We start from the raw sequence: 18,615 nt of genomic DNA, 5'->3' as shown, positions 1-18,615 counted from the left end.
CCATCTTGCTGCACTCCAGCCTCTGCCATTTTCATAGCAAGTGGCTCATGGGTGACCCATCCGCCCCCCGAAAAAATGTCCCAGAAATGGGTGGTGTTTCGCCCATCCCACAAATGGGAGTGTTTGATTAAACAACAAAGACTTGGTTTTGTTTATGTAGAATGGGCAGCTCTCTCTAAAAAGGGGGAAGATTGGTGCAAAGAAGAAATCCACAAATGGATTACAGTGGACTTTTGGTGGCAAGAGGTGGAATTTAACTATTAAGTGCTGCTGGATGGATTCAGAAGCTTTTGGTGGGACTCTGTTTTCTTGGTACATAGGGCACGAGCAGTGGATATGGGAGGTAAAGGGACCTCTGACCATTAGGTCCAGCCATGGCCGACTGGGGTTGTGGCGCTCATCTCGCTTTACTGGCTAAGGGAGCCGGCGTACAGCTTCCGGGTCATGTGGCCAGCATGACTAAGCCGCTTCTGGCGAACCAGAGCAGCGCACGGAAACGCCGTTTACCTTCCCGCCGGAGCAGTACCTATTTATCTACTTGCACTTTGACGTGCTTTTGAACCTCTAGGTTGGCAGGAGCAGGGACCGAGCAATGGGAGCTCACCCCATCACGGGGATTCGAACTGCAAACCTTCTGATCAGCAAGTTCTAGGCTCTGTGGTTTAACCCACAGCACCCACGTCCCTGGAGATGGGAGTTAGGGGTTGCCAACCTTTTGGGGCCCGTGCGAACCTACCTCACGTTTACTGCCTCTTCCCCCCATATTGGTTAGGTTTGAAAAATATTTTCCAGGCCTTAAACTGGTGTGTGTTAAGATCATCCTGGAGGTTGCAGCTGGGGAGACGAGAGTAACCTTCTTTGAGTTCTGATTTCAGCATGGGCTGAAGGCCACTTCAGATTCTTGTGGGTTCGGGCTCAATACACTTGCTCAGTAGATAAGTGAAAGTCATTCTGTGTGTGCTTCAAAGCAGCTTTCCGTGGTTCCCTGCTGCCTGTCGGGTCTTGACACAATTTGTGGACGTCAAAGAAAAGATAACTATTTGCCAAAATGCTTGTAGTGTGACGTGGGCTCTCTCACCCTGGTCCAGCAGGCCCCCTGGACTTCATTTACTCAAAACTCTTGTGAAATCCTTTTCTTTGGGCGTTGTGTAGGAGTGGAAACTCCATGTGCCCCAATCTGCGGCTGAGCAAGCCTCTGTTCACAGCAATGCTCTTATGGATGGTGCAGATTGCAAGCCATTGGCCATGCAGTGAGAGAGATCGGAAAAACGAGCTACGATATTAGAGATTCAGCACAAAAAGGCAAGAGGCCGTGTGATGCAACAGGAGCAGCAGCTGTTTTAGAGGCACCCTGTTACTGTACAGTATTTATAGATTTACACCCTGCCTTTAAAAAAAACGATTCTCACCGATAATCACGATGCTATCAGCTGGGCTCAGAACAGCTTGAACAGAGGCCTTTGTGGTGGGAAAAGAGACAAGAAACTCCAGGGGGAAACTGGTAATCCCTCTCACAAGACACACTTCATCCAGCTCAAAGCTAAGCAGCCACTGGCTTGTGTTTACTACATTTGTTGTTTTTTTATTAAAAAAACAGCTTTACAAGAGAGAGCCATAGGAGGAGATGCTACACAGCACTCCCAAGTCCTCTGCTGTTTTTTCCACCATCTCTTCATGTGCGAGTGAAAACACGGCACTGTCTGCACAGACCAGATGATAGGCACAGTGTCAAGCCGCCTGCAGCTTTACAGGCAGAAGAAAGAAGCGTGCCAACTACTTGTTCCGAGAGACCGAATGGAGGAGAGGAGATCTATCGATATAAATAAATTTCTACACGCGTTGGGGAAGGGAAGGGAATCCCTCTACACAGGAGAGGACATACGTTTCCAGCTCCTTAGGAGCATAAAGTACCACGGGTATCGTCACTACAAGTGTCTGGCTCGGGAAGGCACTAGATTTCCCTGGCCTTCAAGGTTGCTGCCAGGGCGAAAAGTCAGAGCAGGCAGGGTCCCATCGCTGGCTGTTTGGTTAAGTGCAGTCCTTTGTCGGTGGCGGTCACCGCGAGAGTCTCCTCCTGCGGAATACGCTGGGCCTGCTGCACCGCCTCCTTTGCCTGCGAAGACAATAGGACAAGGTCAGAGCTTTGCCTACCCATCCTAGGCCGTTTCCTGCCCCTCTGCTTGCAGATTAAGTCTCTACCCCCAGAGCCTACCTCCTTTCCCTTGAAGGACAATAGGGGAGTGGGCAGAAAGGGGTAGTCTATATCCTTCAGCCAGACTGGCCAGAGAGTTGTACAGTGGTACCTCGGGTTCATGCTTCAGGTTAGATACGCTTCAGGTTACAGACTCCGCAAACCCAGAAATAGTACCTCGGGTTAAGAACTTTGCTTCAGGATGAGAACAGAAATCGTGCTCCAGCGGCGCAGCAGCAGCAGGAGGCCCCATTAGCTAAAGTGGTGCTTCAGGTTAAGAACAGTTTCAGGTTAAGAACGGACCTCTGGAACGAATTAAGTACGTAACCCGAGGTACCACTGTATTCTGCAAGCAAGGAGCTCCGCTTTCAAAAAAACCACAAGCTTTTGATGAAGGGAAGGAGAAACTAAAGACAACCAGTGAGATGGGTATCTATTTGGTGAAACACTAAATACAAGGTGATATATATATATTTAAAGTGGCCTTTCAACTCTGAACCTCCCTCAGGCTAGGTTACAGAGAAGGGCTTGATTTGTGTTTATATAGGCTACACTTTTCGAAAAACCTGAAACCATTAGTAAGGGGAGAGACGATATAATCAGAGGTGCCATCTCTCACTAGTTTGACTTCCAAAACTTTCAGATTGTACAAAAATGGGGGAATTGAAAATTCAGGAAGAGGGGTGGGTGAAAAATACACTTTTCAAAGTACATTTATTGAGATGAATCGGCTTTCCATAATGTGCTTAATCCCCAACCGCAGCCACCTTGGGACTGAGGACAAGACAGGGTAGGGAGTCCCTTTTCTAAAGCCAACAGTTGCTGCCCACAATGTGTCGTTTCAGCAAAACTTGTTTACCACCTTGTGTCACTGCCCTGTGATGACCATAGTTGTCAATGTTTCCCTTTTTTTACGGGAAATTCCCTTATTCCAAATAGGATTCCTCGCAAGAAAAGGGAAAAGTTGGCAGCTATGGTCATGACTAGGTCCCACAATATCTGTTAAGATGCAGGACTTTTTCCCAGTCTGAACTCACTGGAACTCAGGCAGGCGCCATTGCCATTATGAGAGAACAAGGGAGGAGTTTGTGGTGAGTTCTGGCACCTCTTTTTCTAGGAAAATAGCACAGGTTTAAAGAGCTGCCCCGGCCCAATGCAAATCCCTAAGTGTTGAAAATACACCCTTTCCAGAAGATAATAGATAGCAAGCTACTGCATGAAAGCAGCGTTAGAGAAAGGTAAAGGGACCCCTGACCATTAGGTCCAGTCGTGGCCGACTCTGGGGTTGCGGCGCTCATCTTGCTTCATTGGCCGAGGGAGCCTGTGTACAGCTTCCGGGTCATGTGGCCAGCATGACTAAGCTGCTTCTGGTGAACCAGAGCAGCTCACGGAAACGCCGTTTATCTTCCTGCCGGAGCGGTACCTATTTATCTACTTGCACTTTGACGTGTTTTTGAGCTGCTAGGTGGGCAGGAGCAGGGACTGAGGAATGGGAGCTCACCCCACTGCGGGAATTTGAACCGCCGACCTTCTGATCGGCAAGTCCTAGGCTCTGTTGTTTAACCCACAGCGCCACCTGCAAATACACCCAAATCCGTTTTGATACTTGAGTGTGCTACATGTCTTGGAAAATCCCTCCCTCCGCAATAATGGTCGGATCCTGCTTTGCCAAATAGCAGTGCCTGCCCACTACTCGAGTGTGTGCCACTGGTCTCTCATAGTTCTCTCCATCATGCACCTTCTCAAGTCATGCCCGGAAATACGGAAGTGCAGGGGGGACGACTTACCTGATAAATAAACCTCTGCATCACAGAGGACAGACCCAAAGGCCGACCACGTGCCCGCCAGGCTGATCTCCGGCTGCCTCGTCCCCTGTATCTGTTTCCGTTTGCACACGGCAACTCCCGTCAGAGAGGTTGTCTCCAGGAAATGGCTGCACGGGAGCTGCTTCCACTCCGCTCGCAGCTTGACCACGGGCGGGAGAGCCTACAGCCCAGCAGACGATGCTCCAGCGAGAGATCCCCTGGTGGTAATATAATAATAATAATAATAATAATAATAATTTATTATTTATACCCCGCCCATCTGGCTGGGTTTCCCCAGCCACTCTGGGCGGCTTCCAAAAGAATATTAAAATACATCAAACATTAAAAGCTCCCCTAAACAGGGCTGCCTTCAGATGTCTTCTAAAAGTCTGGTAGTTGTTGTTCTCTTTGACATCTGGTGGGAGGGCGTTCCACAGGGAGGGCGCCACTACCGAGAAGGCCCTCTGCCTGGTTCCCTGTAACTTGGCTTCTCGCAGTGAGGGAACCGCCAGAAGGCTCTCGGTGCTGGACCTCAGTGTCCGGGTAGAGCGATGGGGGTGGTGAGGAAGATATTGGACTTAGAGAGCAGGCAACTAAGGCGGGTGGACAGCAGGTCAATAAGGAAAAGCTGGTCCGAGCAAGGGAGGTAGGTGTGGGTGGAGAAGCCTCCATTCAGGTTCTACAAGTGTGACGCAGCCCAAGGTTGGAAACATCTCAAATGGGCAATACAGCCGTAGATGAACAGCTAATGGGCCTTGCAGGGAGATGGTGTGTCGCTTGGAACAACAGCACTCCCCACTCCTGCAAGCTTGTTCTCTTGCTCAGCGTGACCTCTTACCTGTTCAAATAGCACTGCAAACTCCTGGCTGTTGCAGGGGACACAGTCTAGGTTCAGACACCCATAATGCCTGAACCAAAGTCTGCCAGGGGGTTTCCTGGGTGGGTCTTCCCCAGCTGAGCTAGAACAAGGCAAGCAAAGACAGTCCGTCAGTTCTGGGGCATGCAAAAACGCCCTAACCTGATCCAGTGTTCTGACTGCATATGCCACGGATACTGGGGCAGACGAAAAAGACTGAAACTTTCCTGGTAGCTCGATAACAGTCAAACCTCGGTTCCCCAACACCTCTGTTTTGGAACATTTCGGGTCCTGAACGCTGAAAACCTGGAAGTAAATGCTCCGGTTTTCGAACGTTTTTCGGAAGCCGAACGTCTGACGCAGCTACCGCTTGTGTGTGGGAAGCTCTTGCAACCATTGGAAGCCGCGCCTTGGTCACTGAACATTTTGGAAGCCGAACGGGCTTCCGGAACGGGTTACAGTGGTACCTCGGGTTACAGACGCTTCACGTTACAGACTCCGCTAACCCAGAAATAGTACATTGGGTTAAGAACTTTGCTGCAGGACGAGAACGGAAATCGGGTGGCGGTGGCACGACGGCAGCGGGAGGCCCCATTTCCTATAGTGGTGCTTCAGGTTAAGAACAGTTTCAGGTTAAGAACGGACCTCCAGAACGAATTAAGTTCTTAACTAGAGGTACCACTAGTTTTTTACCGAGGTTTTACTGTCTCCCTCTTCCCCACAAAGGCAGATACATCCTGTACTCAACTCAGAAGTGTGCCCTGCATAACTAGGGGTTTTTAAATTTTTTATTTTTGCAGAGTTCTGCTCCCGCTTGCTGAAACAGACCCCACCCCTGCAATCACATGCACATCCCTACTCCGGCAACCCAGCATTTCCCAAGCCACTTCCCCCGTATATTCGCAAGATCCTCTCTGGAGCCGCAAAGGCTAGGATGTTGCTTTGAGTTGGGATTTTCAACATGCTGCCAACTCTCTTTAACTCCTCCTGGCTCCAGTGTGTCCAGCTGTGACACAAGTTAAATTGTACTGCGTTGAGGGGAGGTCATTTACCTTTCGAACCTCGTGAGAACATCTGCCACCAGGGCATCCTCCGGCAGTGGGCGCACGTGCTGCCAGCTCTCCTCGTAGAGGGCAAATGAGTTGGGGCTATGCGCCAGGCCCAGGCGCAACATCAGCTCCAGGGCCACCTGGGACGAGGAGACAAAGGGGGTGACAGGAGGCCTGGGCATGTCCAGCAGGAGGGCACTCAGTGCTGCAAAGGGGACACACACAGACAGACAGACAGTGTCAAGCATGCGGAGGGGCGGAGAGGGGGGCAGGGTAGGGGTGGAAGGGTAGGGGTGCAGAGACCCAACTGGTGCACTGTGCTGGGAGGAGAAGGGAAAAGAAGCTTGCCTCATCTCTCGCCAACCGCGCCGCGGAACGGAAGCAGCCAGTGCCGCAATGCAAGACGAAATCCTGGCTGCTTGGGCCTTTTGGCAAAGAAAGAGGCAAGTCTTCTTTCCCTTCCTCCCCCCTCTCTCCCAAGTAAGGAAAAGGGTAAAGGGACCCCTGACCATTAGGTCCAGTCGCGGACGATTCTGGGGTTGCGGCGCTCATCTCGCTTTATTGGCTTTATTGGTTGCGGCGCTCATCTCGCCAGAGTGGTACCTATCTACTTGACTGGCATGCTTTCAAACTGCTAGGTTGGCAGGAGCAGGGACCGAGCAACGGGAGCACACCCCGTCGCGGGGATTTGAACCGCCAACCTCATGATCAGCAAGCCCTAGACTTAGTGATTTAACCCACAGCGCCACCCGCAAACCCCCTCTCCCAAGTAAGGTAAAGGTAAAGGGACCGCTGACCATTAGGTCCAGTCGTGGCCGACTCTGGGGTTGCGGCGCTCATCTCGCTTTATTGGCTGAGGGAGCCGGCGTACAGCTTCTGGGTTATGTGGCCAGCATGACTAAGCTGCTTCTGGCGAACCAGAGCAGCACACGGAAACACCGTTTACCTTCCTGCTGGAGCGATACCTATTTATCTACTTGCACTTTGACGTGCTTTTGAACTGCTAGGTTGGCAGGAGCAGGGACCGAGCAACGGGAGCTCACCCCATCGCGGGGATTCGAACCACTGACCTTCTGATTGGCAAGCCCTAGGCTCAGTGGTTTAACCCACAGTGCCACCCACAAGCCCCAAGTAAACGCCACCAATATCATCCGCAAGTTCAGCCACAGCTTCCTGTTGGCAACCTGCAAGCCCCAAGGGTAGGAATTTCGCCCGAACTGGCGTTGCCGCTGCCAACCACCCACCCTCGCCATTCAGCCCCTGCTCACCTCCTGGACTGTGGTCTGGGAGGTGACAGCCACATGGCAGGTGGCAATGCTAGGGCAATGCGCACCGCACTCGGTCTCCTGGCGCCCCATCAGCCCCGCAATCTCCTCCAGCGAAGGGACACACTCTCGCCCCTTGGTCTTGTGCAGGGCCTCTGCGATGAAGCGTCCGTACCAAGTCGCCTCCGAGCCTGGGAACTGGTTCTCTGTCCTGCTGGGACCAGGGAAACACCGGCATTAGGGAACCCACGCCCGAGAACGTTGCTCAGCACTCCACGCCCCTATCCACAAACAAGATTCCTAAGAAAGGACCTGCAAATTGCTGTTGTGCATTAAATACACTGCTCTGGCCGTGGCAGAGACAGGAGGGCATGAAGAATGTCTACTTCCTCTTGGCAGGTTTAATCCCACCTCCAAGCACGGAGCTTTATTTTTACATTTTTTCCAGATTTTATTTTACACACATTCGTCATTTTGCCATCCTCTTACATGGACTTCCCAACCTATCCCGACATCCGATTCACGTTATTTTGCTACACCTTTATTTTAGCATTCTCCACCACTTATATAGTGGTACCTTGGGTTAAGTACTTAATTCGTTTCTGAGGTCCGTTCTCAACCTGAAACTGTTCTTAACCTGAAGCAGCGCTTTAGCTAATGGGGCCTCCCACTGCCGCCATGCCGCCAGAGCACAATTTCTGTTCTCATCCTGAAGCAAAGTTCTTAACCCAAGGTAGTATTTCTGGGTTAGCGGAGTCTGTAACCTGAAGCGTATGTAACCTGAAGCGTATGTAAACCCGAGGTACCACTGAATTCTCCGCTGCTGATCATAGGCTCATTCTACTTGCCAGTTTACCTTAATGCCAACTTTCTTTAAATACTCTTCAAGGCAATCCCATTCACTTCCCTGCCCCCCTCCATTGGTATTCCTTCTCTTGGCTGTCAGACTTGCTAACTCTGCAAACTCTATTAATTTATCCAACCACTGATCCTTAGTTGGGGAAATCTTTTCTTTCCAATTTTTTTGCATTCCACCTCCAAGCAACAGAGATAGAGAGAACAGTGGTCCCTTTCTTGACCGTCCTATCTACAAGAGTCGTTGCAGAGGCAGAACAGGACTGCCTTTGCTTAGAGTAGCAGAGAAGCTTCTGCCAAGCGATAGCTCAGCTAGCAGAGCATGAGACTTCATCTCAGGGCTGTGGGTTCGCGCCCCACGTTCGGCAAAAGTTTCCTGTGTTGCAGATGAAGATGATGGACTTTTTGGAGCTAGCCGACCTGACTGGAAGAGTCCGCGACCAGGAGGAGGAGGAGGAGTACCAGGAGGAATGGATGAAATTCAAAGACTATTTAGTTAAATACGTTAAGATAACTTAAATGGAAAAAACTTGCAAATACCAGATAGGCTTAGGATTTAAATATGTAATGTTAGAGAATAACATGTTTAAAGTGAAAATGAAAAGAAAGAAAGACGTTAAGTGAGAGCTGGACCATAAAGAAGACTGATCGCCGAAGAATTGATGCTTTTGAACTATGGTGCTGGAGGAGACTCTTGAGAGCCCCATGGACTGCAAGAAGACCAAACCTATCCATTCTTAAGGAAATCAGCCCTGAGTGCTCACTGGAAGGACAGATCCTGAAGCTGAGGCTCCAATACTTTGGCCACCTCATGAGAAGAGAAGACTCCCTGGAAAAGACCCTGATGTTGGGAAAGATGGAGGGCACAAGGAGAAAGGGACGACAGAGGACAAGATGGGTGGATAGTGTTCTCGAAGCTACCAGCATGAGTTTGACCAAACTGCGGGAGGCAGTGGAAGACAGGAGTGCCTGGCGTGCTCTGGTCCATGGGGTCACAAAGAGGTGGACACGACTAAACAACAACGAGAAAACTGTTACAATGATATACACTGAAATTCAGCCAGGGGGATTTGAGGAAGTCACTTAACAATGTTACTAAGATTGGATAAAGTACAATTAAAATGTATGTTTGTTTGTTTGTTTGTTTGCTTAAAATTTTTGGAAAAGCAATTTAAAAAATTTGAGGGGGGAAAAGTTTCCTGCATTGCAGGGGGTTAAACTAGATGAACCCTGAGGTTCTTTCCAACTCCACGATTCCATCATCTCTGGCCTCTCTGCCTGATGACGGTGAGCAAGGCAATACACGCACCCCATACACACACGCACCCCGATTTCCCTTTGCCCCAGGGCTCACCGCTGGAGGTGCAGCTGCAAGTAGCACAGGACAGGAAGCGACGGCCTGAAGGTGCAGCTCATGCAAGCAAGCAGCTGCCAGTATCGCAGGTCTGCGGCTGCACCCGGCGCTGGGGGCTCTGTGGTCTGCTTCACCAGTTGGCAGTAGATTTCGTCCACCAGGGCGGGGAGGTCGTGGCACGTCTGCAGCACCCCCTGCATGAGAAGGGCTGGCTCCCGCAGCCCCTCCAGCTGCTGCAGCGAGTGGAACAGCTTGACAGCTTCGTCACGGATCCCCGCGTAGCCCTGGCCGCCGGGAGCTGCAGAGACACAGGGAGAAATAAGCTATGCACTCAGGATCCATTATCGGTTATTGGATTTAGACACCGCCCTATATCCGGAGGTCTCTGGGCGGTTCACAAAGAAAATGGTAATACAGTGGTACCTTGGTTCTCAAACGCCTTGGTACTCAAACAACTTGGAACCCAAACACCGCAAACCCGGAAGTAAGTGTTCCGGTTTGCGAACTTTTTTTGGAAGCCGAACGTGCTCCATTTTGAGTGTTACGCTTCTGATTCGAGGGCCACACTTCCGTTTTGAGTGTTATGCTGAGGTCTGTCTGTTTTTGCTATTCATTTTGCGTTTCTGTTTTTGAGGCTCTTTTTGTTTGTTTTTTTTGTGACTGTGCGGAACCCAGTTCAGCTACTGATTGTTTGATTGTGTGACTGCAGTACATTGTTTATTGCTTTCATTTCATGGATCAAGGGTCTCGTTAGATGGTAAAATTAACGTTAAATTGCTGTTTCAGGCGTTGTTTTTAAAAGTCTGGAACAGATTCATCCATTTTGCCTTACTTTCTATGGGAGAGCACGCCTTGGTTTCGGAAAGCTTTGGTTTTGGAACAGACTTCCGGAATGGATTAAGTTTGAGAACCAAGGTACCACTGTATATAAAATCAAATTAAAAACAACAGCCCAATAAAAAAGGTAAAGGGACCCCTGACCATTAGGTCCAGTCGTGGCCGACTCTGGGGTTGCGGCGCTCATCTCGCTTTATTGGCAGAGGAAGCCAGCGTACAGCTTTCGGATCATGTGGCCAGCATGGTCTGGCAAACCAGACCAGTGCACCTATTTATCTACTTACACTTTGACGTGCTTTTGAACTGCTAGGTTGGGAGGAGCATGGACCGAGCAATGGGAGCTCACCCCGTCGCGGGGATTCGAACCACCAACCTTCTGATCAGCAAGTCCTAGGCTCTGTGGTTTAACCCACAGCGCCACCCGTGTCCCAAGATCAACCAAAGGCCTGGTTAAAAAGGAACGTTTTTGCCTGGCACCTAAAGGTGTATAATGAAGGCGCCAGGCGAACTTCCCTGGGGAGAGCATTCCACAGATGGGGAGCCACTGCAGAGAAGGCCCCGTTCTCATGTTGCCATCCTCTGGACCTCTCGAGGAGGAGACACATGAAGGAGGGCCTCAGAAGATGAACTCAGGGATCGGGTAGGTTCATATGGGAAGAGACGGTCCTTGAGGTATTGCGGTCCTGAGACACGTACCACCAATTGCTGAACTGCTTGGGATTGTACAGCCAACGGCACGTGGTGCCCAAGGACTGAAGCCATCAATTTTAGGACAATGCTGACCCACGCACAAGGAAGCGGTCACCCACCTGCATACGGGAAGGGTAGCAGAGGCGCGTAGATTGGGCCAGCCGTGTAGCACAGGATGGGGTTATTTTGATAAATCTGATCCAGGATTTCTGGGCTGTTACGATTCTCCTGGGATGGGGAGGAGAAAGAAAAAATGCGGATGAGAAGCATTCCTATTCAAATGGTGTTCAGAGACGGAAGAGCCTTGAGACAACCCCTTCCAGAGTTGGGCATGTGTGCCGCCTGCAGATACACACACACATTTTATTTTAATTTTTTCTTTGCATACAATATTAATTGCATCAATCCATAACAAATTCAATATCTCTCTCCGGTTTCCAGTAATTATCTCTTCTCTTTTCTGTGACTAAATACTTTTACCCAATCTATTAAGTCTGCTTTTTCAATACCCTTTATCAAATTATATTACAAGCACTAATCCAATCCTGCTAATGTTTTTAAATGTTTGCAATGCTCCTTCATATATTCTTATAAAGTTAATCCATTCATTTCTATTTTTTTTGTCCACTTGGTATATATAATCTTCCCGGTCAGTTCTGCCATTTCGGCATAATCCGTCAGTTTCAATATCCATTCCTCTTTCGATGGGGTTCGTTCTTCCTTCCTTCCATCCCTGGGCATATAACATTCTTGCCGCTGTCATCAAGTACATAAAGGTAAAGGTACCCCTGCCCGTACGGGCCAGTCTTGCCAGACTCTAGGGTTGTGCGCCCATCTCACTCAAGAGGCCGGGGGCCAGCGCTGTCCGGAGACAATTCCGGGTCACGTGGCCAGCGTGACATCGCTGCTCTGGCGAGCCAGAGTCGCACACGGAAACGCCGTTTACCTTCCCGCTAATAAGCGGTCCCTATTTATCTACTTGCACCCGGGAGTGCTTTCGAACTGCTAGGTTGGCAGGCGCTGGGACCGAACAATGGGAGCGCACCCTGCCGCGGGGATTCGAACCGCTGACCTTTCGATCGGCAAGCCCTAGGCACTGAGGCTTTTACCCACAGCCACCCGCGGCATAAATAGGACCTTTTTCCTCTTTCACTATCTCTTCTACTATTATAGCTAATAGAAAAGCCTCTGGTTTTTATAACAAAAGTTATTTTAAACATTTTTTTAGCTCACTACAAATCATTTCCCAGAAGGCTTTTGCTGACTTACAGGTCCACCCTGCCTGAAGAATTTCTATTATTATTATTATTATTATTATTATTATTATTATTATCTTCTGAAATCCATGGATATCACACACGATCTTATATTCATGCACAAAGGTAATGGTGATGATGATGATGATAATAATAATAATAATAATAATAATAACCTTAAATGATTTTACCATTAAATATTAATTTATACTTATACGTGCTTTTTTCTTATATTTTCTAACTAAACAAAAATAAACCAAAGTAGAATCAAACAAACTAAACTATGTTAAGACAGACTTCCCATCATTTCCTGATGTACTTTACATTTACAATATTGAATGTACTTATACTTATTACCTTACTCTGTTTTCTAATACCTTCTTTTAACGTATCGTACCATTTTTCCTAATTTATTAATATTTAATTTACACAAAGGGACGCGGGTGGCGCTGTGGGTTAAACCACAGAGCCTAGGGCTTGCCGATCAGAAGGTCGGCGGTTCGTATCCCCGCGACGGGGTGAGCTCCCGTTGCTCAGTCCCTGCTCCTGCCAACCTAGCAGTTCAAACGCACGCCAAAGTGCAAGTAGATAAATAGGTACCGCTCCGGCGGGAAGGTAAACAGCATTTCTGTGCGCTGCTCTGGGTCACCAGAAGCGGCTTAGTCATGCTGGCCACATGACCCGGAAGCTGTATGCCGGCTCCCTCGGCCAATAAAGCGAGATGAGCGCCGCAACCCCCGAGCCGGCCATGACTGGACCTAATGGTCAGGGGTCCCTTTACCTTTAATTTACACAAGGGTCATTCCAACACTACCATAGATGTTATAGCCTTATTATATTTTTGTAGGTATTTCTTGAACGCATCCCTTTTTTGAGTAAATGGTTGTTTTGTATTTCCCCTTAACCTATTTTTCAGTTGAGCCATTTCGCTGCCTGCAGAATTTCTAGAGCTACTGATTCTAGTCTGGGAACTGCTGTGGTGCCGACAAGAGGACCTTCCCAGAAGAGCTGCTTTAGGAAACCTGCGTGCAAATACCTGCTGCCACCATGAAGGGGCTGCCCTCGCCAAAGGTGGCTAACCAGGTGTGCCTGGGCTCCGGGCACGAAACCCATTTGCATTTCACACTGCAAATCCTCAGGGCAGATGCTGCAACTTAACACTTTTGGGCACGTCAGCAATAAGGGACGGGCCTAGCTCTCCACCCCTACCCCCAACAATATTAATTGGTTGTTTGTTTAATTAGCATAGGCCTCGCCTCTCCAACAGAAACCAGCCCCCTGCCCTGAGGCTTAGATCGTTAAATTTAGGCCCTGTTTAGGGAAGTTTTTAGTGTCTGACGCTGTATTGTTTTTAATATTCGGTTGGAAGCCGCCCAGAGTGGCTGGGGAAATATTAATTAATATTATTAATATTAATAATAAAATATGTTTATTTTATTAGCCCACAGATGGAAGAAGAAACAAACTTGGCAAACCAAGTTGATGGGACTATGCTGAAATGGCAAAATTAAGTGGAAAACTTAGGAACCAAGAGGACAATAGCTTTAAAAAGAATGGGGGAAATTTATAATTTATTTCGGAGACCATTGTAAGCAGATGAAAACATCATCAGGATTTTAATCACACTTGAAAGGCAACAGAAACTATGGACAATTTAGATCAGGCATCCCGAACCTGCGGCCCGCCAGATGTTTTGGCCTACAACTCCCATGATCCCTAACTAACAGGACCAGTGGTCAGGGATAATGGGAATTGTAGTCCAAAACATCTGGAGGGCAGAAGGTTGGAGATGCCTGATTTAGATGGATAAAAAATGTGGATAATGGATTGATATGCAGTTGTAAATATTGGCATTAGGACCCATGGAGGGGATGGGGGGGGGGAGTCGTGAGATTTAGAGCAATCTCTTTACAGTGGTACCTCGGGTTAAGAACTTAATTCGTTCCGGAGGTCCGTTCTTAACCTGAAACTGTTCTTAACCTGAAGCACCACTTTAGCTAATGGGGCCTCCTGCTGCTGCGCAATTTCTGTTCTCATCCTGAAGCAAAGTTCTTAACCTGAAGCACTATTTCTGGGTTAGCGGAGTCTGTAACCTGAAGCGTATGTAACCCGAGGTACCACTGTATATGGATTTTTAATTGACTTTCATATATTTTCTAAAATCAAATGAAAATTATTTTACAACAGAGGTGAGCCGGCAGGAAAAATAATAATTACAAAAAAGATGTTTAAGCAACCCGTCAAACCCGTAACGTTGCAGACGCTCTTAAAGCAGTTATGAATAAGAATGAAAGCGTGCAAAAATGGCAGCCCAAACCAGCAGCATGACCTTAAAGGAGTAAGAAATGCTGTGTGTGCAGTTGCCGCTCCCTTCATTTAAGGGAGAAAACCACCGGGTGCGCTCATTATGTATTTCTGCAAGTGCCGTCTCAGCTCCAAGGGCTTCCCAGCTCCTTTGCTGCCTGAGGGGAGTGTGGCTTGGCCCTTTCGCAGCCTCAGCAGGTGTGTCCTGGCCCTTGCATCGCCCCCATTCCCTTCCTGGCCCAGCCCCCCCCCTCACCTCAATGTCACACATGAGGAGCTGCGTTGGGGTCTGCACGGGAGGCTTGCTGATGATGACCTTCTGAAGGGCGCAAACCCAATGCACAGCTTCGTTTAAGTGCTCTGTGTAGAGGCGGTAGCAGTGCTTTCTGCCAAAAACAGTCACTGCCCAGTATCCTGTGAAGAAGGGAGACAGAAGGGAGTACCAGCATGTGATTAATAGAAACACACAGACACACGTATACACAGGTAAGGTAAAGGTAAAGGTACCCCTGCCCGTACAGGCCAGTCGTGTCCGACTCTGGGGTTGCGCGCCCATCTCGCTTAAGAGGCCGGGGGCCAGCGCTGTCCGGAGACACTTCCGGGTCACGTGGCCAGCGTGACAAGCTGCATCTGGCGAGCCAGCGCAGCACACGGAAACGCCGTTTACCTTCCCGCTAGTAAGCGGTCCCTATTTATCTACTTGCACCCGGGGGTGCTTTCGAACTGCTAGGTTGGCAGGTGCTGGGACCGAGCAACGGAAGCGCACCCCGCAGCGGGGATTTGAACCGCCGACCTTCTGATCGGCCAGTCCTAGGTGCTGAGGTTTTACCCACAGCGCCACCCGCATCCCATATACACAGGTATAAATATACTAGTAAAGGGTACTAGTATATTAGGTCCAGTCGCGGACGACTCTGAGGTTGCGCACTCATCTTGCTTTATTGGCCGAGGGAGCTGGCGTACAGCTTCCGGGTCATGTGGCCAGCATGACTAAGCCGCTTCTGGCGAACCAGAGCAGCGCATGGAAACGCTGTTTACCTTCCCGCTGGAGCGGTACCTATTTATCTACTTGCACTTTGACGTGCTTTCCAACTGCTAGGTTGGCAGGAGCAGGGACCGAGCAATGGGAGCTCACCTCGTTGTGGGGATTCGAACTGCCGACCTTCTGATCGGCAAGCCCTAGGCTCTGTGGTTCAGACCACAGCACCACCCACGTCCCTGTAAATATACTAGGGTTGCCATATTTCAAAAAGTGAAAATCGAGACACAAAAGTTTCTCAGCTCCTATTTAATTTTTTTTGTAAGATCTAAAAAAAACAGAAAAAGATGCTTTTGAGCTATTTTTAAGGAAATTGGCCAGAATCTACCCCAGAGGTTGGCAACCTAAGGCCCATGGGCTGGAAGCGGCCCATGAGTGTTGATTAACTGGCCCATGAGCCGCCCCCAAACCGAGCTGCCCAGTCGGCGAGTCCCTGCGCGGCTAAACCGGCGCAGCGCAGCATGGGGACTCTCTTCCATGGCTCTGGAAATCGCTTCTGCGCATGCCCAGACACTGGAAATTGCAATTTTCGGCATCTGGGCATACGCAAAAGCGATTTCAGGCGCTATGCTGCACTGGTCTGGCCCATGATCTCCACGGGAGTGATCCAGCCCATGCCCAGTAAGCCCTGATCTACACTTCCAACATGGGTTGCCATAAACCCGGACTTTCCCGGACATTTAAGTAATTTCCACCCGGACACTGTTTCCAACGGCTGAATCCCAGCAATGTCTGAAAAATTCCAGACATATGGCAACCCAAAAATATACACACACCCTAGCATGAAGCAGGAAGTGTACAGGCCTTAACTTACACACCATATAGATATATAGCTATAGATCTATATCTATTAGCATTAGTAGCAGATATAGCCCTGAAAGGAACACAGAAATGAGGGAAGTAGGAAGAGAAAAAGCGTTTCATTCCCCATGACAGCCGCACACAGGTCATAGAGAGGCTATGCTTTTATATCTATATCTATCCTTTCAAACTTAGGGGCCCTTTGCCTCATGAACACTTTTCCGAAGTTTAAAATTTCCTGATGCTTTCCCTTTAAGTTTTTCCATATTTTAAAAATCCCCAAGGTTCTATGCTTTAATTTATGTTTTTACATAAATATGTTTTTACATTTTGCATGCAATGTATTTCTATTGCAGAAAAGCAGCTTTGAGACCGAGGTAGCGAAAAGCAGAAGGGCCTTCTCGGTCGTTGTGCCCACCCTGTGGAACGTGCTGCCCTCAAATGTCAAGGAAATAAACAACTATCCGACTTTTAGGAAGCATGCGAAGGCAGCCCTGCCTAAGGAAGTTTTTAATGTTTGACGTTTTACTGTGTTTGATGTTTTCATTTGCCAGAAACCACCCAGAGTGGCTGCAGCAACCCAGTCTGATGGGTGGCATATAATCAATCAATCAATCAATCAATCAAAGAAAGCTGAAACAGGAGTTGGGAACCTCCTTCGGCTCAAAGGCCACATTTCCTCACGGGCCAGGGGTGCCAGCAATGGGAGGGCAGGAACGGGCAAAGCAATAGGCACGATTCTTCCCTTTGTACAGAAGGCTGCACTCCAGCTGCACAAATTGCACACAAAAAGCCAGTTTCTACACGCAACATGCACACCTCCACCCAAACAAGTTAGGGATTGCTACAGATCCAAGGTCACATTCCAGTCGGTTTGCCATATTTCAAAAAGTGAAAATCCGGACAGAAACGTTGTTGGTTCCAAATAGTATGGGAAACAGCCCTACTAGAAAAATTAACTAATAAACTGAAACTGCAGTGGCGTAGTGTGGGTTGTCAGCACCCGGGCCAAGGCAAGTAATTTGCGCCCCCTACCCCGTGGATTTGCGCCCCCTTAACCCTAACCCCCAGATGTTGCGCCCGGTGCGGCCGGCCCCCCCTGGAGCCCCCACGCTACGCCACTGTGAAACTGACACGGGGACAAACAGAAGAAGACGCCTTCACCCCGGTATGGCTCCCCTTTATCACATACACAGCCCAACAGGACAATGGCAATAATCCACCAACAGCATACAAATCAATATGGCTAACCTGATCCAAAACACCCACCCACCTCACTCACACATGAAAACAAAGATCACCACAGCCAACCACAAGCAAACAACCACACCCTAGGCCAACCCCAACCTCTCTCACCACCAAAGGAACACAAGTGAACAACACAAACAACGCTGACACCAAACTCTACATACATTAAACATAATAGAAACACCGCCACCCGACCCCACCCCCATCCATCTTCCCTCTATCCACCCCCCCTTTCTTTTTTCTTCTCCCCCTAATGCCTCAACAAATGAAACGGATTTGTAAAAATGTTACATGGGGGGAAAAAATACGAGGCATTACACTTACTTCTGTAAAACAAGAAAATCCTTAATAAAATATCAAGACGGAAGGATAAAAAAAAGAAAGAAAGAAAGGTTGTTGGTTCCTACCCCACCCCCCAAGTTGAAGAGGGCGTGGTCTGAGGAGAATCCCAAGGGCCAGAGGAAAGGGTTCAGAGGGCCACATTGGGATCTGAGGTTCTCCAACCCTGTGCTAAAAGGCTCGATACCCAAGCAAGGGAGCTCCACAGCCAGGCACAAGCCCACATTCTTTACCTGTCTCCTTGTAGGTCTGCTTGTCAGGCCACAGCACAGAACAGAGACTGGTGAGGACGAGCGAACCAAGGCACCGGGCCGTCACCTCACACCCGCTATAGTAGTCGAGGGAATCCTCCGTCAGCACAAACCAGTACTTGCGAGGACGCAGCCAAGGAGTCTTTATACCTCCCCGGACCTCCCGTTGTAGCCAGCCTGGAAGAGGCAATAGAAAGATGGTGAGGTGGAGCCTGTGCTCAGGTTGACCCCCACCCCACCCCAAGGACACTTTGGTTCTCTTTCTGCTTCTACAAGTGGGGCAGATAGGGCTGGTCAACCTGGGAAGGTAGCCCATCTATGTAGGAGAAGGAATAGTAAAAAGGTAAAGGGACCCCTGACCATTAGGTCCACTCGTGGCCAACTCTGGGGTTGCGCGCTCATCTCACTTTATTGGCCGAGGGAGCCGGCGTACAGCTTCAGGGTCATGTGGCCAGTATGACTAAGCCGCTTCTGG

General features: G+C 49.1%; 1 protein-coding gene across 4 annotated transcripts in view; it reads right to left on the bottom strand.

The window, feature by feature from the left end:
• Window positions 1-1,556: 1,556 nt before the first annotated feature.
• Window positions 1,557-18,615, bottom strand: part of PLEKHH3 (pleckstrin homology, MyTH4 and FERM domain containing H3) — a 47,451-nt gene continuing 30,392 nt past the window's right edge. For all 4 annotated transcript variants that reach the window (XM_083407745.1, XM_083407744.1, XM_083407746.1 and 1 more), the window contains 9 exons: window positions 18,123-18,317; window positions 14,719-14,876; window positions 11,022-11,130; window positions 9,376-9,673; window positions 7,170-7,377; window positions 5,905-6,041; window positions 4,835-4,955; window positions 3,979-4,214; window positions 1,557-2,113 (listed from right to left, as the gene is read on the bottom strand). In XM_083407745.1, coding sequence (XP_083263871.1) covers window positions 3,999-4,214; window positions 4,835-4,955; window positions 5,905-6,041; window positions 7,170-7,377; window positions 9,376-9,673; window positions 11,022-11,130; window positions 14,719-14,876; window positions 18,123-18,317 — 1,442 coding nt within the window. In that variant the 3' untranslated portion in view covers window positions 1,557-2,113; window positions 3,979-3,998. The remainder of the gene's footprint in view (window positions 2,114-3,978; window positions 4,215-4,834; window positions 4,956-5,904; window positions 6,042-7,169; window positions 7,378-9,375; window positions 9,674-11,021; window positions 11,131-14,718; window positions 14,877-18,122; window positions 18,318-18,615) is intronic.

The sequence above is a fragment of the Podarcis tiliguerta genome (genome assembly GCF_965153285.1).
Source record: "Podarcis tiliguerta genome assembly, chromosome: 13".
Lineage (NCBI taxonomy): Eukaryota > Metazoa > Chordata > Lepidosauria > Squamata > Lacertidae > Podarcis > Podarcis tiliguerta.
The sequence above is the reverse complement of the archived record's forward strand: the minus strand, read 5'-3'. Positions and strand labels throughout refer to the sequence as shown.